Source organism: Chiloscyllium punctatum, chromosome 35 (genome assembly GCF_047496795.1).
Source record: "Chiloscyllium punctatum isolate Juve2018m chromosome 35, sChiPun1.3, whole genome shotgun sequence".
NCBI classification, from domain to species: Eukaryota; Metazoa; Chordata; class Chondrichthyes; order Orectolobiformes; family Hemiscylliidae; genus Chiloscyllium; species Chiloscyllium punctatum.
In genome coordinates this window covers 22,002,190-22,029,123 of record NC_092773.1, presented here as the reverse complement: position 1 = coordinate 22,029,123, position 26,934 = coordinate 22,002,190, and the positions used below count along the sequence as shown (strand labels likewise).

The 26,934-nt window shown below is 50.3% G+C and overlaps 1 protein-coding gene and 1 long non-coding RNA gene across 3 annotated transcripts; one reads left to right on the top strand and one right to left on the bottom strand.

The window, feature by feature from the left end:
* Window positions 1-802: 802 nt before the first annotated feature.
* LOC140459770 (uncharacterized) lies at window positions 803-10,179 on the bottom strand. The gene is made up of 2 exons (XR_011953862.1): window positions 9,936-10,179; window positions 803-1,233 (listed from the first exon to the last, which is right to left on the bottom strand). It is a non-coding gene; the product is annotated as an uncharacterized lncRNA (long non-coding RNA).
* Window positions 10,180-12,888: 2,709 nt separating this feature from the next.
* fam136a (family with sequence similarity 136 member A) lies at window positions 12,889-21,715 on the top strand. Of its 2 annotated transcripts, XM_072554288.1 has the most exons (4): window positions 12,889-13,045; window positions 17,954-18,094; window positions 18,936-19,150; window positions 21,407-21,715. In XM_072554288.1, the coding sequence occupies exons 1-3, from the start codon at window positions 12,959-12,961 to the stop codon at window positions 19,122-19,124; spliced, it is 417 nt and encodes a 138-aa protein (XP_072410389.1). In that variant the 5' UTR covers window positions 12,889-12,958; the 3' UTR covers window positions 19,125-19,150; window positions 21,407-21,715. The 2 variants fall into 2 exon arrangements, with proteins under 2 accessions (XP_072410389.1, XP_072410388.1); XM_072554287.1 differs by having other exon boundaries at window positions 18,936-21,715.
* Window positions 21,716-26,934: the final 5,219 nt, after the last annotated feature.

The following is a 26,934-nucleotide window of genomic DNA, read 5'->3' as shown; positions in this document are numbered from 1 at the left end:
TAATAGTGGCAGATTCAGTGATGGAGCGATGGTTAGATTCTCTCTTGTTGGAGACGGTAACCCCCCAGGATGTTGATAGGTGGGGGTATTCAGTGATGGAGCGTTGGTTAGATTCTCTCTTGTTGGAGACGGTAACCCCCCAGGATGTTGATAATTGGGGGATTCAGTGATGGAGCGATGGTTAGATTCTCTCCTGTTGGAGACGGTAACCCCCAGGATGTTAATAGTTGGGGGACTCAGTGATGGAGCGTTGGTTAGATTCTCTCTTGTTGGAGACGGTAACCCCAGGATGTTGAGAGTGGGGGATTCAGTGATGGAGCGATGGTTAGATTCTCTCTTGTTGGAGATGCCTGGCATTTGAATAAAAAGTCACTTTCCAGCCAAGCTCTGAAGCAACCTTCTGTCTTCCAGATGTGCAGATTATTTCAACCCCAACTTCTCAGTATGTGTTTTGATGTTGATGAAAGGGGAATGGATTCCAAATGAGTGAGAGAGAGGTAGAGGTGAAAAGCAAGACATACCACTGGTTGGATTGGGGATGATTAGAATCGAAAGTAATGCTTAATGTGAAATCAGTGGGGGAAACGATAAGTGACAGGTTTCTCTGGCTTTTTCACAGCTGCCAGAACATGATCCCCATTCCCAACTCTATTCAGTGAGAGGCAATTTAAGAACACCTGTCTGAAAAAGACGATAATGATTCACATTGCAAGCGCAAGTCTGTTAATCACTGTGTGAGCAATGCAAACATGAGAAAACAAATAATAAGTCAAAGAAGCGGCATAAAAAAAAACAGAAGGAATTAATCAAGCAATTTACTCATAACAAATGAATACTCAGTAGCTCCATGGGAATAAAATGGTCAAGCACAACAACAAAACAATGAGGAGGCAAAAACTCAATCAGTTAAAACTGAGATTGCTCAACTGTTGTCTCGCAAATATTGGTTATTTTCCCACCACCAGCAGTATGTAGAGTCAGATACATTTGGAGAAAAAAACACCATTCAGCCCACTGTGTCGGTGCTGTCCCTTTGAAAGAGCTACCCCATTCCCTTTGCTCTTTCCCGTGTTGCCGTTAAAATGTCTTTGTCTCAAGTGCTCATCTGACTCTTCTAGAGTGGTGCTGTTGAGTCTGCTTCCAACATTCTTTCAGGCAGCGTGTTCCTCATACTGTTGTGTCTTATGGGTGAAGTGCACCAATAAGCAAGTCCCACTGCTCCACAGGTCACACCTTGAACATAAATCCTTTGATTCAATCACTAAAAATGTTTAATATAAATCAACACCTACTGTTAACAACAAGTGGCAAAATTGCAGCTTTATAAGGTTTTGGTTCCGCCATGCTTCGAATATTGCATTCAATTCTGGTCGCCACATTACAGGAAAGATGTGGACGCTTCAGAGCGTGTGCAGAAGAGGTTTGCCAGGATGCAGCCTGGATGAGAGAGTCTGAGCTACAAGGAAAGGCTAGACAAACTCAGGTTGTTTTCTCTTGAGCAGCAAAGATTCAGGGGAGACTTGATAGAAGTCAAGAAAACTATGAGACGCAAGGTTGACTGTCAGAATCTTTTTCCCAGATTTGAAATGTCTAATACTACGGGGCACGCATTTAAGGCGAGAGGGGCATGTTCAAAGGAATGTGAGGGGCATGTTTTTTACACAGAGAATGGTAGGCGTCTGGAATGCACTGCCAGGTTTGGTGGTGGAGGCTGATACTATAGAGGTGTTTCAGGGACTTTGAGATAAACACATAGATATCGTGTTTCAAGCAGGGCTCCTCTGAGGCGGGGAGAAGAGGAGAGAGAAAAGGGAGTCTTAAGGGCGGCACAGTGACTCAGTGGTTAGCACTGCACATCACAGGAACCCAGGTTCAATTCCAGCCTCAGGCAATTGTCTGTGTGGAGTTTGCACATTCTCCCCGTGGTCTGCGTGGGTTTCCTCCGGGTGCTCCGGTTTCCTCCCACAGTCCAAAGATGTGCAGATCAGGTGGACTGGCCATGCTAAATCGCCCATAGTGTTAGGGGCATTAGTCAGTGGGAAATGGGTCTGGGTGGGTTGATGTGGATTGTTGGGCCAAATGGCCTGTTTCCACATTGTAGGGAATCTCATCTAATATGGAGGCAGGAGGGATTAGTTTTTAATTTGGCGTCATGTTTGGCACAATATTGTGGGCTGAAGGGCCCGTTGCTGGGTTGTACTGTTCTATGTTCTAACTGATTAACATCTTAGCTATAATCCAGAATTAGAACTAAAGTTCTTTTTAATCCCCAACACAGCACAAAAGAAGACAAGAACCCTTACTCATTAATGATCTGTAACAGGAGAGAAGGAATTTCATGAATTCTCAGAGTCTGCCGGGTGTCTTCTTGATGAAATCGAACTGCTGACTGATGCAAATTGATAGAAGCTCTTCCAAACAAAGCTATGATTTGGATAGGATCCAAATCTTTAGATTGTGGTCACATTTCAGCTTCTCAGGGTTGACAAAGTAATCAAAATACTGAGGTGTGGAAATTTTATCAGGTTCCCAAATACTTCAACCAAGAAAGGAAGGGATGCCTTCACATCTTTCCAAAAATGTGATTCCCAGAACTAAACACAGTATTCAGGTTGAGGCCAAACCTTTTATAAAAGTTTTTCATAACCTCCTTGCTTCTGAACTTGATGCCGGAATTTATAAAATCCAAGCTGCTGTAAGTTCTGAAGGAAGGTCACATCTCAGGAACTTGAAATGTTAACTCTGTTTATTGAATCATACAACACAGAAGCAGACCCTGCAGTCCAACCAGTCCATACCGACCAGGTCTGCACCCTGAACTAGTCCCATTTGCCCACATTTGGCCCATAGCTTTCCAAACCTTTCCTACACATGTACCTGTCCAAATGTAATTTAAATGTTGTAACTGTACCTACATCTCCCATTTCCTCTGGAAGTTCATTCCACACATGAACCATCCTCCTTGAAAATGTTGTCACAGGTAGACGAGGTGGTGAAGAAGGCATTTGATACGCTTGCCTTTATTGGTCAGTGCATTGAGAATAGGAGTTGGGAGGTCATGTTGTGGTCATACAGGACATCAGTTAGCCCCTTTTGAAATATTGTGTGCAATTCAGGTCTCCTTCCTATCGGAAAGATGTTGTGAAACTTGAAAGGGTTCAGAAAAGATTTACAAGGATGTTGCCAGAGTTGGAGGGTTTGAGCTACAGGGAGAGGCTGAATAGGCTGGGGCTGTTTTCCCTGGAGCGTCGGAGGCTGAGGGGTGACCTTATAGAAGTGTATAAAATCATGAGAGGCATGGATAGGGTAAATAGCCAAGGTCTTTTCCCCTGGATAGGGAAGTCCAAAACTAGGTTTAAGGTGAGAGGAGAAAGCTTTAAAAGGGACCTGAGAGGTAACTTTTTCACACAGAGGGTGGTGCAGGTATGGATTGAGCTGCCAGTAGAAGTAGTGGAGGCACTTTTAAAAGGCATCTGGATGGGTATATGAATAGGAAAGACTTAGAGGGAATATGGATGCTGGGAAATGGGACTCGATTAATTTTGGATATCTGGTCAGCATACACACGTTGAACTGAAGGGTCTGTTTTGATACGGTACATCTCTCTGTCTCTTTATAACTCTAACTGCAAATGCTGGAAATTAGAATCAAAAATCTGTCAGCATCTGTGGAGAGAAAGGAGAGTTAACTTTTCACTGGACCCTTTTTCAGAATTAAGAAATGGACCATAAGACTGTAGGAAATAGGAGTGGAAGTAAGGCCATTTAGCCCATCGAGCCCACTCTGCCATTCAATCATGGCTGATGGGCATTTCAACGCCACTTACTCGCACTCTCCCCGTATCCCTTAATTCCTTGAGAGATTAAGAATTTATCAATCTCTGCCTTGAAGACATTTAACATCCCGGAATCCACTGTGCTCCGTGGCAATGAATTCCACAGGCTCACCACTCTTTGGCTGGAGAAATGTCTCCTCATTTCCGTTCTAAATTGACCCCCTTTAATTCTAAGGCTATGCCCATGAGTCCTAGTATCCCCACTGATGGAAACAATTTCTCAGCGTCCAACCTTTCTAAGCCATGAATTACCTTGTAAGTTTCTATAAGATCTCCCCTCAACCTTCTAAAATCAAATGAATACAATCCCAGGATCCTCAGCCGTTTAGTGCATGTTAGGCCTACCATTCCAGGGATCATCCGTGTGAATCTCTGCTGGGTGTGCTCCAGTGCCGGTATGTCCTTCCTGAGGTGTGGGGCCCAAAACTGGACACAGTCTTATAAATGAGACTTAACCAGAGCTTTACAAAGTCTCAGTAGCACGTCACTGCTTCTACATTCCAACTCTCTTGAGATAAGGTCAGAACAGGTTGGTGTATCTGCTAGAAAAGGAGTGGGGAGAGAGGGAAGGAGTAAAGTGGGTGGGGATGGAGCCCAGAGAGAGAGAGAGAGAAAAACCATTGGTCAGCCTGGGAGAAAGAATAGCTGCAAATGGGGACCATCAGTGGCTGACAAAAACTGGTTGTTTGTGGTAATAGCCCATGTGATGACAAGGAGAAAGTGAGGACTGCAGATTCTGGAGATCAGAGCTTAAAAATATGTTGCTGGAAAAGCGCAGCAGGTCAGGCAGCATCCAAGGAGCAGGAGAATCGACGTTTCGGGCATAAGCCCTTCTTCAAGAATGAGGAGGGTGTGCCAAGCGGGCTAAGATAAAAGGTAGGGGGGAGGGACTTGGGGGAGGGGCGTTGGGAATACGATAGGTGGAAGGTGGTTAAGGTGAGGGTGATAGGCTGGAGTGGGGGTGGGGGCGGAGAGGTCGGGAAGAAGATTGCAGGTCAAGAAGGCGGTGCTGACTCCGAGGGTTGGGACTGAGATAAGGTGGGGGAGGGGAAATGAGGAAACTGGAGAAATCTGCATTCATCCCGTGTGGTTGGAGGGTTCCTAGGCGGAAGATGAGGCGCTCTTCCTCCAGGCGTCGTGTTGCCAGGGTCTGGCGAAGGAGGAGGCCAAGGAGCTGCATGTCCTTGGCAGAGTGGGAGGGGGAGTTAAAGTGCTGGGAGTGGAGGTTGGGTTGGTAGGGGGTGTGGATCTGACGAGGGAGTCGCAGAGGGAGTGGTCTTTCCGGCACCTTCCCCTGCAACCGCAAGAAATGCAAAACTTGTGCCCACACCTCCCCCCTCACCTCCCTCCAAGGCCCCAATGGATCCTTCTATATCCATCGCAAATTCACCTGCACCTCCACACACATTATTTACTGTATCCGCTGCACCCCATGTGGCCTCCTCTACATTGGGGAGACAGGCCGCCTACTTGCGGAACGTTTCAGAGAACACTTCTGGGACACCCGCACCAACCAACCCAACCGCCCCATGGCCGAATACTTTAACTCCCCCTCCCACTCCACAAAGGACATGCAGGTCCTTGGCCTCCTCCATCGCCAGACCAAGGCAACACGATGCCTGGAGGAAGAGCGCCTCATCTTCCGCCTAGGAACCCTTCAACCACACGGGATGAACTCAGATTTCTCCAGTTTCCTCATTTCCCCTCCCCCCACCTTTTCTCAGTCCCAACCCTCAGACTCAGCACCACCTTCTTGACCTGCAATCTTCTTCCTGACCTTTCCGCTCCCACCGCCTCTCAGGCCTATCACCCTCATCTCCTTCCACCTATCGTATTCCCAATGCCCCTCCCCCAAATTCCCTCCTTCCAACCTTTTATCTTAGCCTGCTTGGCACACCCTCCGCATTCCTGAAGAAGGGCTTATGCCCGAAACGTCGATTCTCCTGTTCCTTTGATGCTGCCTGACCTGCTGCGCTTTTCCAGCAACACATTTTTAAGCATGTGATGACAAGGCCTGGTGTGTGTGAGGGTTGGGGTAAGGACATGGGAGTAGGTGCCCAGGCCCTAAAACCATTGACTTGATGTTAAATCCAGAAGGTTGCAGGATCCTGAAGTGGAAAATTATGTTCTTCCACCCTCTTCTCTGCAAACTCTTCTCAACATGGTTGACCACACTGGCGAGCGAAGGGAATGACAGGCCAAACCCTGCAAAAGCATGACGGAAAGAATTTCCATTGTCTACCATTACCGGGCCTAGCTCTGAAGTACACATTGTGTGTAACAACAGCAACTTGGACTCCTGCAGGGAGTTACCATCCACCACACAGTCCAGCTTTGAAGCCATCTGTACATAAATAATGGACAATACGAACCACATTAAAATGCCAGACAATTACAGTAATTCATTGCTGCATTAGTGACCAGCAATGGTGAGAGGGCACTTAAAATAGTTCACTGCGCCACAGCGATAATCCATTTGTAGTCATGGAAATGGAGACAGAGCTCCCATGCAGTATTTTGAGGGATAGATAGTTTTCTATTTAAAGGCTCAATTAGAATGTTTTTTTGATCTGGGTTACATGAAAGTTGGCGATCATAGCAGAGAGACCAGCGAGTTCAATTTGAAGAGATACTGGGCAGATTTAACACCAAACACTGCAATCTGTATTTCTATCCTCAATTAAAATGCAATGTTGCTTCCAGCTGGATATTTTCCAGCGACTTCCACAGCTTGAATCTGTGAACCCCTTTATATTTGGGAACCCTTCATTGTTGCTTCCATGACCGGATTTAGCGTACCCAGGCCAAAGATGTGCCTAACGCATGGCGATACGGTGGGGAATTAAGTGCTGAATGCAACAGAAAGAGGCTGCAAAGAACGTAAGAACTGGGAGCAGGCCATTCAGCCCCTCGAGCCTGCTCCACCGTTCAATACCATCATGGCTGATCTCATTGTGAAAGGTAGAGGGACAGGTAGCATTGAGGAGGCAGGGAAGCTGCAGAAGGATTTGGATAGGTGAGGAGAGTGGGCAAAGAAGTGGCAGATGGAGGATAACGTGGGAAAGTGTGAGGTCATGCACTTTGGTCGGAAGAATAGAGGCATGGACTATTTTCTCAATGGGGAGAAAATTCAGAAGTCTGAAGTGCAAAGAGACTTGGGAGTTCTCGTCCAGGATTCTTTCAAGGTAAACTTGCAGGTTGAGTTAGTAGTTAGGCAGGCAAATATAATGATGGCATGTATTTTGAGAGGACTTGAATTAAAAGCAGGGATGTACTTCTGAGGCTCTATAAGGTTCAGGTTAGACAACATTTGGAGTATTGTGCGCAGATCTGTGCCCCATGTCTCAGGAAGCGTGTTTGGAGGAGGTTCACGAGAATGGTCCCAGGAATGAAAAGCTTAACACACGAGGAACATTTGAGGAGTCTCGTTTTGTACTCGATGGAGTTCAGAAAGGTGATGGGATCTAATTGAAACATAGAGGATACTAAATGGCCTGGACAGAGTAGATTTTGGGAAAATGTTTCCATTTGTAGGAGAAACTAAGATGCGAGGTCACAGCCTTAGAGTAAAGGGAAGACGTTTTAAAATGGAGATAAGGAGAAACTTCTTCAGCCAGAGAGTGTGGAATCGATGGAATTCATTGCCACAGAAAGCTATGGAGGCCAGGTCATTGAGTATATTTAAGACTGAGATAGATTGGTTCTTTGTATCAAGGGTTACAGGGAGAAAGCGGGAGAGTGGGGTTAAGAAACCTATCAGCAATGATTGAATGGCGGAGTGGACCCAATGGGCTGAATGGCCTCATTTCTGTAACAATGTCTTATGCTCTTATGGTTTCTTATCTCAGCCTCAAATCCACTTTCCTGCCCCACTCTCCATCACCCCTCAACTTGTTACCAATTCAAAATCTATCTTCTCCTTAAATTTACTCAATGCTCCAGTGTCCACCTCACTCTGGGGAGTGAATTCCACTCCTTATCCTAAAACAATGCCCATTTGTTCCAGATTGCCCCACGTGAGGAAACATCCTCTCTCTGTCTACTGTGTCAGTCTCCTTTAATGTAGAGTCATAGAGATGTACAGCATGGAAACAGACCCTTCGGTCCAACCCGTCCATGCCGACCCAGATATCCCAACCCAATCTAGTCCCACCTGCCGACACCCGGCCATATCCCTCCAAACCCTTCCTATTCTTCTACCCATCCAAATGCCTTTTAAATGTTGCAATTGTACTAGCCTCCACCACTTCCTCTGGCAGCTCATTCCACACAAGTACCACCCTCTGCATGAAAAAGTTGCCCCGTAGGTCTCTTTTATATCTTTCCCCTCTCACCCTAAACCTATGCCCTCTAGTTCTGGACTCCCTCACCCCAGGGAAAAGACTTTGTCTATTTACCCGATCCATGCCCCTCATAATTTTATAAACCTCTCCCCCTCTGCTTCCGATGCTCCAGGGAAAACAGCCCCAAGCCTATTCAGCCTCTCCCTGGAGCTCAAATCCCTCAACCCTGGCAACATCCTTGTAAATCTTTTCTGAACCCTTTCAAGTTTCACAACATCTTTCTGATAGGAAGGAGACCAGAATTGCACGCAATATTCCAACAGTGGCCAAACCAATGTCCTGTACAGCCGCAACATGACCTCCCAACTCCTGTACTCAATGCTCTGACCAATAAAGAAAAGCATATCAAATGCCTTCTTCACTATCCTATCTCTCTGCGACTCCACTTTCAAGGAGCAATGAACCTGCACTCCAAGGTCTCTTTGTTCAGCAACACTCCCTAGGACCTTACCATTAAGTGTATCAGTCCTGCTAAGATTTGCTTTCCCTAGCATTTATCTGAATTAACCTCCATCTGCCACTTCCTAGCCCATTGGCCCATCTGATCAAGATCCTATTGTAATCTGAGGTAACCTTCTTCGCTGTCCACTACACTTCCAATTTTGGTGTCATCTGCAAACTTACTAACTGTATCTCTTATGCTCATATCCAAATCATTTATATAAATCATGAAAAATAGAGGACCCAGCACCGATCCTTGTGGCACTCCACTGGTCACAGGTCTCCAGTCTGAAAAACAACCCTCCACCACCACCCTCTGTTTCTACGTTTGAACCAGTTCTGTATCCAAATGGCTAGTTCTCCCTGTATTCCGTGAGATCTAATCTTGCTAATGAATCTCCCATGGGGAACCTTGTCGAACACCTTACTGAAGTCCATATAGATTACATCTACTGCCATCAATCCTTAGATACTTCTTCAAAACACTCAATCAAGTTTGTGAGACAATGATTTCCCACGCACAAAGCCATGTTGACTATCCCTAATCAGTCCATGCTTTTCCAAATACATGTACATCCTGTCCCTCAGGATTCCCTCCAACAACTTGCCCACCACCGAGGTCAGGCTCACAGGTCTATAGTTCCCTGGCTTGTCCTTACCACTCTTCTTAAACAGTGGCACCACGTTTGCCAACCTCCAGTCTTCCGCCACCTCACCTGTGACTATCGATGATACAAATATCTCAGCAAGAGGCCCAGCAATCACTTCTCTGGCTTCCCACAGAGTTCTAGGGTACACCTGATCAGGTCCTGGGGATTTATCCACTTTTATGCGTTTCAAGACATCCAGCACTTCCTCCTCTGTAATATGGACATTTTTCAAGATGTCACCATGTATTTCCCTACATTCTATATCTTCCATGTCCTTTTGCACAGTAGACAGATCTCCTTTCAGTCTTCCAAACTCTGGAAAGTCTGGGCCTCGACTGCTCAGTCACTCATCAGAGGACAAATCCTTTATCGCTGGACTCAATCTAGTTAACCTTTGCAGATGGAGTTTAATCCGGGTAAGTGTGAGGTGCTGCTCTTTGGGAGATCAAATGTTAAGGAAAAGTATACAGCTTTGCATATAGTATACAATCTAAAGCAGGACCTTTGACAGCACTGATGTTGGGGTTCTTGGGGTTCATGTTCATAGCTCCCTGAACGTAGCCATGCAAATAGACAGGGTACTAAGGAAGGCATATTGCCTTTATTGGTCAGGGAATTAAGTACACCAGTCAGGATGCATGTACAAGGGGTTTACCAGCAACCTACCTGGATTAGAGGGGATGAGCTGTAAGGAGAGACGAGAAAAACATGGGTGGTTTTGTCTGGAGCAGCGAAGGCTCAGGGGAGACTTGATTGAAGTCTATAAATTTCTGAAATGCATAGATAGAGTTGACAGTCAGAATCTTTTTTCTCAGAGCTGAAATGTCGAAAAACGAGGGGACATGCATTTAAGGTGAGAAGGGGAAAGGGAAAGTTCAAAGGAGATGTGAGGGGCAAGTTTTTTTGCCAGGATCTGGAACATGTTGCCAGAGATAGCTGTGGAAACATATACGAAAGGGACATTTAAGGGACTTTTAAATAAGCACTTAATAAGCAAGGAATGGGTGGATATGGAACAAGGGCAGGCAGATGAGATTCATCTAATATGGCATTATGTTTGACACAACATCGTGGGCCAAAGGGTCTGCTCCTGTGCTGAACTGTCTCTAGCGCAACTACATTCCTCCTGAAGTAAGGGGACTAAAATTGTCCACAGTACTCTAGGTGTGGTCTCACTCATACCTTATTCAATTGCGGTTACACTTCCCTACTTTATACCCTATTCCTTTCAGAATATGCCAAAATTCCATTTGTGTTCCTATTACCAGCTGTACCTGCAAACTGGTTTTCTGTAGAATACCCAGATCCCTCTGCACGAAAGCAATCTGAAGTTTCTCTCCATTGACATGATAAATTATTATTCCATTCCTTTGATTAAAATGGATAACCTCACACTTATTCACATTAAACACCAAATTTTGGCCCATTCACTGAACCTATCCATATCCATTTGGAAGCTTATTTCTTCACTGTTAATTACTTTCAACAGCGTTCCGACAGATTGGTTGCTCAAGCGAGAGCAGGGCAGATGGATTACAATGCAGCAAAGTGGGAAATTAAGGTTGGGTTGGTGGGGGATGTGGATCTGACAAGGGAGTCGCGGAGGGAGTGGTCTTTCCGGCACCTTCCCCTGCAACTGCAAGAAATGAAAAACTTGCGCCCACACCTCCCCCCTCACTGCCCTCCAAGGCCTCAAGGGATCCTTCCATATCCGCCACAAATTCACCTGCACCTCCACACACATCATTTACTGCATCCGCTGCACCCGATGTGGCCTCCTATACATTTGGGAGACAGGCCGCCTACTTGCAGAACGTTTCAGAGAACACCTCTGGGACACCCGCACCAACCAACCCAACCACCCCGTGGCTGAATACTTTAACTCCCCATCCCACTCCGCCAAGGACATGCAGGTCCTTGGCCTCCTCCATCGCCAGACCCTGACCAAACGACGCCTGGAGGAAGAGCGCCTCATCTTCCACCTAGGACAAGTCCAACCACACGGGATGAATGCAGATTTCTCCAGCTTCCTCATTTCCCCTCCCCCCACCTTATCTCAGTCCCAACCCTCAGACTCAGCACTGCCTTCTTGACCTGCAATCTTCTTCCTGACCTCTCTGCCCCCACCCCCTCTCCGGCCTATCACCCTCACCTTAACCTCCCTCCACCTATTGTATTCCCAATGTCCCTCCCCCAAGTCCCTCCTCCCTACCTTTTATCTTAGCCTGCTTGGCACACCCTCCTCATTCCTGAAGAAGGGCTTATGCCCGAAACGTCGATTCTCCTGCTCCTTGGATGCTGCCTGACCTGCTGCGCTTTTCCAGCAACATATTTTTAAGCTCTGATCTCCAGCATCTGCAATCCTCACTTTCTCCTCCCTGAAGGGTCTGTTTCCATGTTGTCCTTTGACTTTTGTGACAATGATTTAAGTTACAATCTGACTGGCACAGGGAGGTGAGATTTTTTAAAATACAGTAAATTGGATGATAGGCGTGCCTTGTCAGAACAGGTGATGGAAACAGAATCAATGATAGCTCTCACCCATTTGGAAATGAATTTTCAGGGATCTGGGGAAAGAGCAGGGAGTGTGGGACAAACTGGAGAGTTCTGTTTTATGGCAGTTTGATGTCCCAAATACAGATTCTATGACCTCTTGTGGCAGCTTCTGTATTACAGCAGCTGAAACTCCCCATCGAGCTGAACAAATCCTTCCCTTTTGTGACTGCATGTCATTTTCATTCATACTCAACTGCGAGCACTCCATCCAACCAACTCCTGCACATTATGACTCTCTCCTCACTGGTGTTGAATGGGGGGACTTCACTAAATCCAGAGAACTCACCCAGTGTCAGGGGTGCTTCTCAATTTGGATTTTTGTAAACCTAGTCTGGATCCTGCGTTCCCTGGGACACCATTCCTTCTGGATAGCTTTGCCAATCAGATGCAAGACTCCTGGCAGATCTGACAATTGCTCGGTTACCAGTGGATTACAGGAAGTCGCCATACAAGTACCTTTCCCTAATGTGGATCCCTATCTCCAATTCACCTGGAACCCGTGTCCCAAAAACCTGTACCACAGGAACCTGAACCTCTGGAAGCAGCATCTTTGAGTCATAGACATAGGGATGTACAGCATGGAAACAGACCCTTCGGTCCAACCCGTCCATGCCGACCAGATATCCCAAACCAATCTCGTCCATTGGGAGCCTGTATCCCAGGTATCTGTACTCCAGCTCTTCAGGACCCTGTACCACAGCCCATTTAGAACTTGTATCCCAGGAACTGCATTTCAATTCTTTAAGGACCTGTATCCCAGAAACCTGTATCCCAACTCTTTAAGAACCTGTGTCCCAATTTTGCATGAATCTGTGTCCCAGGAAGCTGTAGCTCATCAATCATAAGTAATCCTGCTTCTCAGTGGCAAGCGTCCCCAGTCTTGAGAGCTCCAGACCAGTGTTGGCCCCCTGAGGAGAAGGAAGGGAACGTACAGTGGGAGTTGTTTGTAGGCTCGCCTCCAGGGCACGGGGTGGCGCTGCCGAGGGAGAGCGAGAAGGAGAGAGTGGGGCCGTGATTGTAGAGGCGGCTTCTCCTGGCGGCGGCTGTAGGAGCAGCGTCCTCGTGGGAGAGCGGGACAGGCACACGGGCACGGGGGGGGGGAGACAGACAGACTGAGAGAGAGAGAGACCGCGATGGCCGAGGCCCAGCAGCGCCGGCTGCACAAGGCGGTGGACGACATGGTCCATGGGCTCGAGAGAGAATTGATCCGGAAGATGCAGGTGAGAGGGAGAGGGGGAGGGTCTGGAGGGGGAGGGGAAGGTGAAGGTCTATGGGGGTTGGGGTGGGGGTGGGGGAGGGGGGGTGGGGTGGGGGTGGGGGAGGGGGGGTGGGCTGGGGGTGGGGTGGGGTGGGGGAGGGGGTGGGGTGGGGGAGGGAGTGGGCTGGGGGAGGGAGTGGGGTGGGGGAGGGAGTGGGCTGGGGGAGGGAGTGGGGTGGGGGAGGGGTGGGCTGGGGGTGGGGGAGGGGTGGGGTGGGGGAGGGGGAGGGGTGGGGTGGGGGAGGGGTGGGCTGGGGGTGGGGGGGGAGGGGGAGGGGTGGGCTGGGGCTGGGGGGGGAGGGGTGGGCTGGGGGTGGGGTGGGGGAGGGGGAGGGGTGGGGAGGGGGAGGGGTGGGCTGGGGGTGGGGGGGGTGGGGTGGGGGAGGGGGAGGGGTGGGGTGGGGGAGGGGGAGGGGTGGGGTGGGGGAGGGGGAGGGGTGGGCTGGGGCTGGGGGGGGGAGGGGTGGGCTGGGGGTGGGGTGGGGGAGGGGGAGGGGTGGGGGAGGGGGAGGGGTGGGCTGGGGGTGGGGGGGGAGGGGGAGGGGTGGGGGAGGGGGAGGGGTGGGCTGGGGGTGGGGGGGGAGGGGGAGGGGTGGGCTGGGGGTGGGTGGGGAGGGGGTGGGGTGGGGTGGGGGAGGGGGTGGGGGGGGAGGGGGTGGGGAGGGCTGGGGGAGGGAGTGGGGTGGGGGAGGGGTGGGGGGAGGGGGTGGGGTGGGCTGGGGGAGGGGGTGGGGGAGGGGTGGGGTGGGGTGGGCTGGGGGAGGGAGTGGGCTGGGGGAGGGGTGGGCTGGGGGTGGGGGAGGGGTGGGCTGGGGGAGGGGTGGGCTGGGGGTGGGGGAGGGGTGGGCTGGGGGAGGGGGTGGGGAGGGGGTGGGGGAGGGGTGGGCTGGGGGAGGGGGTGGGGAGGGGGTGGGGGAGGGGTGGGCTGGGGGGGGGAGGGGTGGGCTGGGGGGGGGGGGAATGGGTGGGCTGGGGGGGGAAGGGGTGGGCTGGGGGGTGGGGGGGGGGTGGGGGAGGGGTGGGCTGGGGGGAGGGGGTGGGGGGGGTGGGGGCGGAAGTCTGGTGGGCAGGGGAGGGGGGAAGTCTGGTCGGGGGAGGGGGAGGGGGGGAAGTCTGGGCGGGAGGGGGAGGGGGGTGAAGTCTGGGGGGGGGAGGGGGAGGGGGGGGGGAAGTCAGGGGGGGGGGGGGAGTCCGGAGGGGGAGGGGGGGGAAGTCCGGGGGGGGGTGAAGTCCGGGGGGGGAGGGGGAGGGGGGTGAAGTCCGGGGGGGGGGGAGGGGGAGGGGGAGGGGGGGGAAGTCCGGGGGGGGGGGGGGGGGGGGGGAGGGGGAGGGGGGGGAAGTCCGGGGGGGGGGGGAGGGGGAGGGGGGGGAAGTCCGGGGGGGGGGGAGGGGGAGGGGGGGGGGGAAGGGGGAGGGGGGTGAAGTCCGGGGGGGGGGAGGGGGAGGGGGGGGGGGAAGGGGGAGGGGGGTGAAGTCCGGGGGGGGGGAGGGGGAGGGGGGGGGGGGAAGGGGGAGGGGGGTGAAGTCCGTGGGGGGGGAGGGGGGGGAAGTCTGGGGGGAGGGGGGAAGTCTGGTGAGAGGGTGGGGGGGCGGGACGTGTGGAGGGGAGAGGGTGGGGGGGGCGGGGGAGGGGGGGGAAGTCTGGGGGGCGGGGGAGGGGGGGGAAGTCTGGGGGGAGGGGGAGGGGGGGGAAGTCTGGGGGGAGGGGGGGGGAAGTCTGGGGGGAGGGGGGGGGAGTCTGGGGGGAGGGGGGGGAAGTCTGGGGGGAGGGGGAGGGGGGGGAAGTCTGGGGGGAGGGGGGGGAGTCTGGGGGGAGGGGGAGGGGGGGGGAAGTCTGGGGGGAGGGGGGGGAGTCTGGGAGGAGGGGGGGGAAGTCTGGGGGGAGGGGGAGGGGGGGAAGTCTGGGGGGAGGGGGAGGGGGGGGAAGTCTGGGGGGAGGGGGAGGGGGGGGGGAAGTCTGGGGGGAGGGGGAGGGGGGGGAAGTCTGGGGGGAGGGGGAGGGGGAGGGGGGGAAGTCTGGGGGGAGGGGGGAGGGGGGGGAAGTCTGGGGTTAGGGGGGGGAAGTCTGGGGGGAGGGGGGAAGTCTGGTGAGAGGGTGGGGGGCGGGACGTGTGGAGGGGAGAGGGTGGGGGGGCGGGACGTGTGGAGGGGAGAGGGTGGGGGGGCGGGGCGTGTGGAGGGGAGAGGGTGGGGGGGCGGGGCATGTGGAGGGGAGAGGGTGGGGGGGCGGGGGAGGGGGGGAAGTCTGGGGGGCGGGGGAGGGGGGGAAGTCTGGGGGGGAGGGGGAGGGGGGGGAAGTCTGGGGGGAGGGGGAGGGGGGAAGTCTGGGGGGAGGGGGAGGGGGGGGGAAGTCTGGGGGGAGGGGGGGGGAAGTCTGGGGGGAGGGGGAGGGGGGGGAAGTCTGGGGGGAGGGGGAGGGGGGGGAAGTCTGGGGGGAGGGGGAGGGGGGGAAGTCTGGGGGGAGGGGGGGAAGTCTGGTGAGAGGGTGGGGGGGCGGGACGTGTGGAGGGGAGAGGGTGGGGGGGTGGGGCGTGTGGAGGGGAGAGGGTGGGGGGGCGGGGCGTGTGGAGGGGAGAGGGTGGGGGGGCGGGACGTGTGGAGGGGAGAGGGTGGGGGGGCGGGACGTGTGGAGGGGAGAGGGTGGGGGGGCGGGACGTGTGGAGGGGAGAGGGTGGGGGGGCGGGACGTGTGGAGGGGAGAGGGTGGGGGGGGCGGGACGTGTGGAGGGGAGAGGGTGGGGGGCGGGACGTGTGGAGGGGAGAGGGTGGGGGGGCGGGGCGTGTGGAGGGGAGAGGGTGGGGGGGCGGGACGTGTGGAGGGTGGGGGGGCGGGGCGTGTGGAGGGGAGAGGGTGGGGGGGCGGGGCGTGTGGAGGGGAGAGGGTGGGGGGGCGGGGTGTGTGGAGGGGAGAGGGGGGGAAGTCTTGAGGGAGGGGGCGGGCCTGGCGGGGAGAGGGAGGGGGGGATGTCTGGGAGGAGAGGGGGAAAAGTCTGGGGGGGGAGGGGGCGGGCCTGGCGGGGTGAGGGTGGGGGGATGTCTGGAGGGGAGAGGGGGGTGGGATGTCTGGGAGGAGAGGGGGTGAAGTCTGGGGGGGAGGGGGTGGGTCTGGCGGGGAGAGGGAGGGGGGATGTCTGGAGGGGAGAGGGAGGGGGGGATGTCTGGGAGGAGAGGGGGTGAAGTCTGGGGGGGAGGGGGTGGGTCTGGCGGGGAGAGGGAGGGGGGATTTCCATCTTCGCATTCCCCGCGACTCCCCTCTTTGCATTCCCAGGCATTCCTCTCTTCACATTCCCAATGTAACCCCTCAATGTTCCCCGGGGCTCCTCCCTTTGCGTTCCCCACCATTCTTCACATTCCCAATGTTACTCCATTTTACATTCCCAGGGATTTGTCCCTCCGCATTCCATTGATTCCCTTCTTCACATTCCCTGGCAGCTCCCCCTTCGCATTCCTGGCGATTTCTTCTTTTACATTCCCAATGGTTCCTCCCTTTGCATTCCTAGTGATTCCCATCTTCGTGTTCTCAATGTATCCCTCTGCCTTCCCGGTGCCTCTCCACGTTCCCAATGTAGCCTCGCGATGTGCTTATTGTCTTCCCTGGCGAGCCTCTCCTATTTTGGTCAGTCACAAACCCAGCGTTTCCCATGTGTCAGGCGTGGTGGGGAGACAACACGTTTGATCAGCTTTAAGGGAGAGGAGGGGTGGAGGTGAGATGTTTGGTGGATACCCCCACGGCCATCCTGCTGCCCTCCTAGTGATCTCAGTCCACAACCTGGCTCCAAGTGGAGCTGTTGCTTTGGGAGTCTGGGGTCAGGAGAACAAATGATGTTTCCTGCTCAGTAGAGCTGGATCTGAGGGATTGGTGTCGTGGAGCTGGGTACGTTGGCTTGGGAGAGACCGTTGTTGTTGGCCTGCCTTTCCCACCATCGAATTTTCAGGATCTTGCAAAGGGATCGTAGGTCTGTTGTAGGCTTATGGGGATGTGGATCTCACTGCCGTCGTGTTATAGGTGACCGCAGTCTGTAATTTGATTATTTGTTGGCCCTCTAATCATTGAGCAAAGGCCCATTCCCCAGTCAAAATCTCCTTGGCTTGTCCCTGACTGGAACCTCAGTGCAGGAAAGCGCAGAGAGAGTTAGAAATTCCTGTCAAATAGACTGCAGGAGGTGGTGGGGTTTTGCCATCGGTCTGTCTCTGGATGGCAATGTGCGACGCTGTTCTTCCAGCTCGTGACTACCAAGTGAAAGTGGCATTGGGCCACACTGATGGAAAAGCAGTCAAGGACTTCACTGTCTCCAGCACTGCTGCTGGTGCACCTGAACGAAATTGAGATACAAACTTGTGATATACAGCTCCCTCCCCCACTCCTCCTTCCGGTTAAGTGAGTATCCGTGCTAGCGTGGGCGAGGGCAGATTTCAGCGGTGAAGGGGCTGTCAGAGACTTCGTTTGCCCGGTGTCAACCAGCTCTTTTCCCATGGGACACAGCTATCACTGACAAGACCAACATTGTTGCACTGTCCCTCACTTTCCCACGTACACAGGGGCTTGCTGGACATCTTTGACAGTGAGCAGTTCAAGAGTCAGCATTTCGTCCCCTGAAGTGAATCTGATTTGTATGACAGTCGTGATCGTTTTTGTCCCTGAGATTGGTTTGATGTTTAGCTTTGACTTTGTGTTTTATTAATTGAGTTGAAATCAGCCTGGGCCCCTCAGGGTGACCTGCCCACTGATTTATTCCCCTCATTGGGAATTGTTAAGCAGGTACAGTTGGGTGGTGAGTTGAATGAATGAACGCAGCGTTCACTTGAGGCTGCGTTGCGATGCACGGGCAATGAACGTGCCTGACGGTGGTGTGTTTCAACTGCCTCTCTAGGGGAAAATGTTTCGGTGCAGTGCAGACTGCTGCGAGAATGCCAACGCCTCAATGGAGGAGGTACATCAGTGCATCGAACGTTGCCACGCACCCCTGGCACAGGCACAGGCCACCGTCACCGGGGAGCTGGAGAGGTTCCAGGTAGGGAGCAATCTACACACACACCCAGTCGGTCAGGACAGCGCTTTAGATTCAGTATGATAGCTTGCAGGGAAGCTGGGTACTCTGATAAAAGAGCAGAGTTTTCCTTTGTTTTTGAGAGGTGTTTGGTGGCGGGAGGGAGGGAGGGACAGACCGCAGGCAGCACTTCGAGTGAGGCTGCATTAAGGGCTATAGTTTTCTGATGAGGTGCAAGTCCAGTTCTTTTCTGATTTGATTTACTCGTGTCACGTGCCCAGTTACAGTGAAGAGTTTTGGTTTGCTTGCAGACCAGACCACACAAAGATCATCAGGTGGTCTAACAGAGCGAGGAATGCGAGGTCACAGCTGCAGAGTAGGTGCACAAGAAGCAAGATCAACATGAGATTTGAAATTTGAGAGGTCCATTCAGGAGTCTAATAACAGTGGGGAAGAAGCTGTTCTTGAACTTAGTGGTTTAAACACCTCACCAAGTCCACAACTGGAGGACTCGGCAATTATTTAAGTTCCCTTTCATTGGCAGGTGGGCGTCAGTGGCCATTGCCAGCACTGACTACCCGAATGGGTGGCATTGTGGTGTTGCCGTGTATCATCTGCAGCCCTTGCCCTTCTAGAGGGTTGCAGGTTTACAAAGCGTTGTCATAAGGAGCAGTGCCTCTTGGAGATGGTGCACACTGTGTGCGTCAGTGGTGGAGGGAGTGAGGATGGTAGATGGGCTGCCAAGCCAATGGAGTTTCTCCTTCCCCATCTTTGTCTGATCTGCTTGTTGGCATCCTGGACGGGAGCATTCCTCTTCACTGACCCAAAAAGGGTTCTCAGGCCGCACTATCTTTTGTCATTCTAGAATCGGCTGCAGCGCTGCATGATGGACTGTAACGACCGAGCGAAGGACGCCTTCCACTCTGGAGTCAAAGAGCCTGACGTCAAGATCAAGGCGGACTCCTGCGTCAGCAAGTGTGTGGATGATCACGCTGTCCTCATCCCCAGCATGACACGGACGCTGAAGGAATCATTGACGTCCATAGCCAAGTGAGGCAGCACCTCTGATAACGAAGTCAGGTAATTGTTCGTTCTCCTCGAAGGAAGAGGTGCCACATTGAAGCAGGGATATCACGGCAAACCAAACTCAATAACACCCTGCCCTAACCTCCCCACACCGCCACGCACCCACCCAACTCCACCACTTTCCAGCACAGGAGTCCGGTAACTAATCTCTCAATTGCAGACTTTGAGAGCAAAGGAGCTCGCAGCAGTGTCCTCCCCACTCAGGGACAGATCAGCAAGACCACAAGGGAGGTGGGTCAGGACTTTAACACATTTTAGCAAAGTACTCGATGTTGCTCCAAGACGGAACTCAGAGCAGCAAAGGCGCATGTCGTCGGATGGTAATAAGAAACTGTAGCCTTTCTGCTCGCTCAGTCCTTGCCTCCTTTCTGCAGCCCAAGCTGGTGGAGAAACACATAAGGGATTTAAAGCCAGTTTGTGTGGCATCGGGACAGCTTGACTTGACCCGTTGGGCAAACAGAAGGAGCTGACTGCAGAAACATGTGATCCTTTGACCTCCGCTTTCGATATGTAGCGTCACTCGGCTGCCTGGCTGCTCCTTCTAGTCACTGTTTCACATGGATCGGGGGCTCGGTTTCACCTTAACCTTGGAAGAATGGTTCAGGGAATCAGAATGGATTTCAACTCCAGCCATCTCCACTCTTCATGCTTTTCCTTCTCCATTGAAGAACACCTTTGAAGAAGGATGTTAGTTAAAGCACATGTCAGTGTCTGGCTCCTTGCTGTGTTGTCAAATGAGCACCCGATCTTTTAAGTGCAGGGCACCCCTAACCTTTCCCCTTCCAGATCCTATTCGATCATAATTTGGAAATGTAAAGAAAGCTGATTTCTGTTTTTTATTTTTAAAAAATTGACTTCAGTCTCATCTGGGTCATGGAGTCGTAAATCAGAGTCTCATTTGGAGGCGTCAGGTTTCAAAAGGAAGTCAGCTCCAAGATTCCTTGAGCTTAAGAAGGAAAAGGTTCCCCCATGCTGTTTTCAAGAGCACACCTCCCAGTGTAACTTAGGTTTGAGGAGCTGACTGATTCTTCCAGCAGAAATGTTTTGAGCTCCCCTTAGGGTGAAACGTTGGACATTTTCTGTATTCCCTCACCCCACCCCACCCCCACCCCACCCCTACCGCCGCACGGCTGGTTTTGCTGACTTTGAATAAAGAAATGTCGGCAATTGAGTCTCAGCATGAGACTCACCAGTACTCACTCTGAACTTCGCCACTGTCTCTCTCGTGTGATATGTTGATCCTCTGACTGTGGTGTGCACAGGAAGTGTGCTGGAGGTGATATGCTGACAGAGCTGATGGCAGAGTCAGATTCTGAAGTATTTCTCATGACTGCCGCTGCTCTGGCAGTCAGTTTCCTGGACTGTATACCAATGTGGAAGGGACAGGAAGTGTCAGTTTTTGAGTTCCACCTTCCACCAACTTCTCTCCTCCGCATTGCAGTCGTTTCTGGGATGGGCCATGGGCTGGAGGGTGGGAATGCTAAAGACGACAAGCTGGTGCACAGGATTTGCCCACAACGTGCTCGAGAACCTGTCATGCTCTTCCCAGTAGAGTTGGATGGTTCTTTCAATCCCATTGCTTTCAGCAGTGCCTGCCTAAAGGGGATGGGAGTCAAAACACATAATATTTCACGCGAGGCAGAATCCTCACCAGATCACAAATCGGGATCTTCATCTGTCTGTGGGTTTTCCCACCCCGACATCTGTGATGTTTCAAACCCTTGAGTAAAGCCTGCCATTCATAAGCTTCCAATTCAGATTCTGACAACGAGCTATTGAATTCATTTGAGTGTGCTTTTAGCTCCACGTATCGGGAGGGGAACAGTGCCCTGCCGTCATATCTTGACAGACAACGGAGAAGTGTTGCTGAAAAGAGAGACAATGTCACTGAAGGTTTTGCCTCCTGTGGTATAAATTATGATGGTCACTTGAAGTTTGGCGTTGAGTGCAAGAGGAAGAGCTTTGGGAATGTTTCTTTTAGCAGCGATACTAACAAGCATGTAATAATGTCACGTTTGACTGGTGAACCATTAGACCTTGTGTTGTCCAGGCATCATTAGCCTTGATTCCCTCAATCTTCACGTATCCAATAGATTTAAAGGAAGCAATTGCAGTTATGTTCTTGGCTCTGCAAGGATTCTGACACTGTTTAAGTTGTGTGTCAGGTAGAAGCTGATTGTGGTTTTACGTGTGCTCTGGTCAAGAGGCTGTGACATGCATATCGAGTGAGGTGCTTTTTCTGATCTACAGCTATGCTGACCACAGCTGCTTCATGTCATGTCTGAACCACCTGCCTTCAGAAATGTGTAATTTGCAGGTCGATGAGAATATCGCCCCTCCCCGCAAACAGAAGCCAGGACTGAAAAAGTGCATCTGTCTTTTGTGTAACACGCGATGTAAGTGTGTGATTTCATTGAGTGCTGCCTACCATGAAGTCTTTTCACCTCTTGTTCATCTCCAGTCTGGAGTTGGTTTAACTGTGAAGGTTTCCTGTACGGAACTCTGTGTGTGTGCGCGCGTGCGTGCAGTGTTCAATTAAAGATTCTAATCATTCTCTGGCATCTGTCTCTTGTGTGCTGACTCACGTGGAGGTAAAGTTTGCAGACAACAGCGTACGGGTTGAACAGTACGGGTGAGGACAGGACGACTTCAGGGGCTGGTGAAGTGTGCACAACGCAGTAAGCGTACATCAGTGCAGATACAGTGTGAAAAATGTTTTGAAGGGAGCAGACGCCATCAAGTCGGTGTGTGTTACACATTACTCAGAGGCTCTGAACTGTGGGAAGGTGCATCTTTTACATGTATGTTATATTCTGCAGCCACTGATGATAAAGACTCTGATCTTCATTCCATTGTTATGGACCAGACCAGACCCCTATAAAATATATTAAGATAGCCAAGACCATAACGTTTTATTTTTAAAGGTGTTGCATTCCATATGCAATTCGCTTGGCTAAGTTACGTAATTTGAAGCAAAACACGCTTTATTCATACACTGCAGTTAAAATACAACAAAAGAAAGAGGCAACTGGAATAACAATTCAATTGGAAAGCTTAACAGAAGATAGATTGTTTAACTATGAAACAGTGATTGTTGTACTGTAGTAACATCCCTTGACACATCCTTGGCCAGGGCAAAATTGGTTGTCTCTGACACATTTCTAGCAGCAGAAAGAGAACCCCAGCTTTTAGCTGGAATGGAGAGAGGAAAAACAGCTTCCACATCCAGCTTCAGGACCCCAGTAGCTGCTCCTGAAAGCTAAAACTAAAAGTCCTGGTTATGTGGATGCTTGAAGCTGCCCATTTGGGCTGCTTCTGCTGTTCCAATTTATAAAAAAAAATCACCAAGTGCTCACAAGCTGTGTTTGCTGGATTCAATTGGGCGACTCTTCACCTCTCTTCGACACAAAAACCGGGACAAAATATACCTCTCAAAACCATGGTACTGTCACCCCCACCCCTTTAAAAAAAGAGATGCAGGTGGCTTCATTTTTAAAAACCTTTATTATGGTCGAAGTACACTACAATGCACTTACATTACATTAATTCTAAACGTGCAGTACTTTAAGTCCATTTGTCTGTTTTTCCCACCACTGAGTACCCCCATCTTCATTTACCAAAGTTGTGACAATTTATGGACAATTACGTTTTCCAGTCCTGCCATGTGTCTACTGTTCAAGTTGAATGGCTGTTGTCATAAGCACCATCTAAACTTTTATGGGTTATGATCAATATGTACAGTTGTCTAAGACACAATATAAATGTTGCAAAGCCAACACCAAACTCAAGATCTTCACAATCCTGGACTATTTCTGTTGATGATTATTTAATTTTCTGGAAAAATGCCCAGGAGGTCTGTGTATCATCTTGTTAGCTCGCAAAGGGTGCCACATTGACACCCACATCATTCGTACCCTTCAATGGCTTTGTGTAATTAGGTGCAATTAACACTGGGTCAGCGGTTAAATGCCTTCTGACAGTCCTTTATCCATTGAAATTTTCCACAGTTTTTCAACATGTCAGTCAATGGAGCAACCGTGCTGCTAAAATTCAGTACGATCTTCTGATAAAACTTCACTCATTCCGAGGAATTTAGTACTTCCATCATCATTGATGGGATGGGAAACTCCCCAACAGCCTTGATTTTCACATCCCATGGGGCTGTCAGTCCATATACAGTGACATGGCCCCGGAACATGACTTGGCCTTTTGCAAACTCACTCTTAGCCCACTTCCCAAAGTCGATCGAACAATTCTGATAGTTGCTCCAAGTCCTTCTACGTGTGACTAAAAACCACCAGATCGGCGATGGACACCACACAACTGGGTAATCTCAAAATGACTTAATGTGTTAGTCTTTGAAATGTGGCTGGCCCATTCTTCATGTCAAAGGGCATGACTTTAAACTGGTTAAGTACACTCGCTTCACAAAAGCTGAAATTTCCTTCGCTCTTTTTAAAAATGCCTTAAAATCTCTAAAAACGTTCATTTCTTTACGTGTTCCTCCTGGCAGACATGTATAAACCGCATGCTCACAAGTAAATTCTTAAAAGAGGTCTGGCAGTTTCTTCTCAACCAATCCCTAACCTCGTCGTACAATCTTTAGCAGCTTTATAGTTTCCACTGTGCCTTCCTTCAGCACTTTAACAAAACTCACCAGCTTAACCTGTTTCCTCACACCTGTCTTCCCAGTGCTTTTTCTAACCCACCAATACTGCGACTTCATGTGGGCCTGCTTTATTAGAGTGAAAACACGAGCTTTTTAACTTCTCTATCCCCCTCTTGGGTTTCAATGAGGTCTACTTTTCCCTTACCACCTGAGAATTTCTCTTTCTTCCCCCAGTTTCTATTCCTCTCAAATTGAAATTGATGTCAGACGCCAAACTTTAATTTATGATCCAACTCCTAATCATCTGCCATTTCTGCTGCTAATCTTGCAGTCTTAAGCCTCTGCTGTTCCACATAAGATCTTAGTACTTCAGCAAGTTAACTTTTGAACTCCAAAATCGTTGTCTAAGAGCATCATATGTTTGATCAATTTCCAGTGCCCTTATCCACCTATTAAAATTATTTTGTCTGATCCTTTCAGGCTCAATATGCGTTTGACCAGGTTTTCTCCTTGGATTCACAAGACGTCTGTCGGCTTCTAGTACCAGCTGATTTATCATCTCGTTATACTCCCTAGATAGCTCCTGTGATAGTGATGCAAATACCTCTCTCACTCTACCTACCAACTTTGTTTGGATCAGCAATACTGACATGGTCACCAAATGTTTCATTTGTTTAGCTTGTTTGTCAACTGAAATGAAGAAGGCTTCTATATCCTTCTTATTGAACTTAGGCAACTCTTGAGCACATTTATACAGGTCTTTGGCCATGATGGGATTGCTCTCCATCTCTATCTTCATAATTACTCTGACCTTTCACCTCTGCCTCTGCCATTTTAAGTTGACTTTGGGTTTTCAGTTCTGACCACTGAAGTTCAAAAACTCTCTCTCTCTCTCTCTCTCCCTTTCTTCTGCAAAGGCCATCCGTTCCTTTCCCTTTTCCTTTGCTAGAGCTAGTCTCTCTTTCTGCTTTCAATCATAATTCATTTCCTTTTTCTTTGGCCTCTAAGTCAAGAGGCTTCAATTTCAATTGTATTTTAGCCATTTCTAAAGATTCCAATGGCACTCCTGGCAATTGTAAATACTGCGGCGTTGCTACAATTATCTCCCTTGCTTCGCTGACAGCTCCCAACTCCAAATTGTTTGCCATTTTGGAAAGCTCTGCCTTCTGGAAAGCTCCCGAAGTGCATTCCTCCACCCCCAGAAAGCTCTCAGCGACTGAAAGAGGGGAGTCCAGAACTAGAGGGTATAGGTTTAGCGTAAGAGGGGAAGATATAAAAGAGACCGAAGGGGGCACTTTTTTCACGGAGAGGGTGATATGTGTATGGAATGAGCTGCCAGAGGAAGTGGTGGAGGCTAGTACGATTGCAGCCTTTAAAAGTCATCTGGATGGGTATATCAAAAGGAAGGGTTTGGAGGGATATGGGCCGGGTGCTGGCAGGTGGGACTAGATTGGGTTGGGATATCTGGGTCAGCATGGACGGGTTGGATCGAAGGGTCTGTTTCCATGCTGGACATCTCTGTGGCTCTTCACAAGGCAAACCGTGTTCAAACCAATTGAATGCAACACACAACATGAAAGACACCAGCACTCACCACTTACTGCCTTTTGGGTCCAACAATTCTAAACCCAACCTGGAATTAGAGCATTTGATACTGGACCTGCCCTCAATTGTTATGCCCTCAAAATATATTAGGAACATAGTCTGGACCATAACATTTTCTTATTTGAAAGGCAAGTGTCAGGCATTGTGTTCCTGATGCAATTCAATTGGTCAAACTACCAGAGTTGAAGCAAAACGTACTTTATTTCATACACTAGGTAAGATACAGCGAAGGAAAGAAGACATTAGAATAACTTAACTCTGTTGCAAAACTTAACAGAATAATAGATTATTTAACTACTAAAGAGTAACTGTTCCACGTCCCATAGACACACACTTGACAAAGGCAAATTCAGTAAAATAATTTTCCTCACAGGCGATTTGAGCTGCATGAAGAGAACCCCAGCTATTAGCTGTAACAGAGAGGAATAAGAGCTTCCACATCCAGCTTCAAGACCCCAGCAGCTGTTACTGAAAAACTAAAACTTCAAATCCTGGTTTTGTGGGAGCTTGACCCCACCCATTCAGGTGACTTCCTTTGTTCCAACTTAAAAAAACAAACTGATGCCTCACAAGCTGTTTGGTTAATTGGATTCGCCAACACAACTCGGCATCTCTGTCTTAAAACCTCTCTTTGAAAACAAAACCGAAACAAAAATACACCTCTTAAAGCCAGCAAATGTGTGTCACCGTCACGTTGGCATGCCGACACAGGAATAGGAATGGAGGTTCATTCCTCAAATCTGCCCTGCTTTTCAACAAGAATTATCCGTGAACCCTTTTTCATTCCAGCTCCCCATAGCCCTCAACTCCCTGATTATTTCAATAATCTGTCTTTAAGTATTGTGTGATCGAGCTACCATAACTCTCAGGTAGAGAATTCCAGACACTCACCCACCTTTTGGAGCAGGAATTCCTTCACATCTCAATTTTAAACGAGTGTCCCCTTATTCAGTAAAAACATCTCCATTTCACAATTCACCTCATGGTCTCAACCTGTATCCTTAGAATCTTACATGTTTTTGATGAGATCACCTCTCATTCTTCTAACCTGTTTAGCCATTCTTGATAATTCATGGTGTTATACACCACGGAAACAGACCCTTCAGTCCAACTCATCCACGCCGACCAGATATTCTAAATTAATCTAGTCCCATTTGCCACCATTTGGCTCATCTTGCTTAAACCCTTCCTATTCATATACCCATCCAAATGCCTTTTAAATGTTGTCATTGTACCAGACACGACCACTTCCTCTGGCAGCTTATTCCATATATGTACCACTGTGTGAAAAAGTTACCCCTTAACTCCCTTTTAAATTTTTCCCCTCTCACCTATGCCCTCTAGTTTTGGACTCCCCTATTCTGAAGAAAAGACCTTAGTTATTCACCCAATCCATGCCCCTCATGATTTTGTAAACCTCTATAAAGTCACTGTTCAGCCTCTGATGCTCAAAGGAAACAGCCCCAGACAATTCAGCCTCTCCCTACAGCTCAAACCCTCCAGCCCAGGCAACACCCTTCTAAATCTTTTCTGAATCTTTCGAGTTTCACAACGTCTTTTTTAT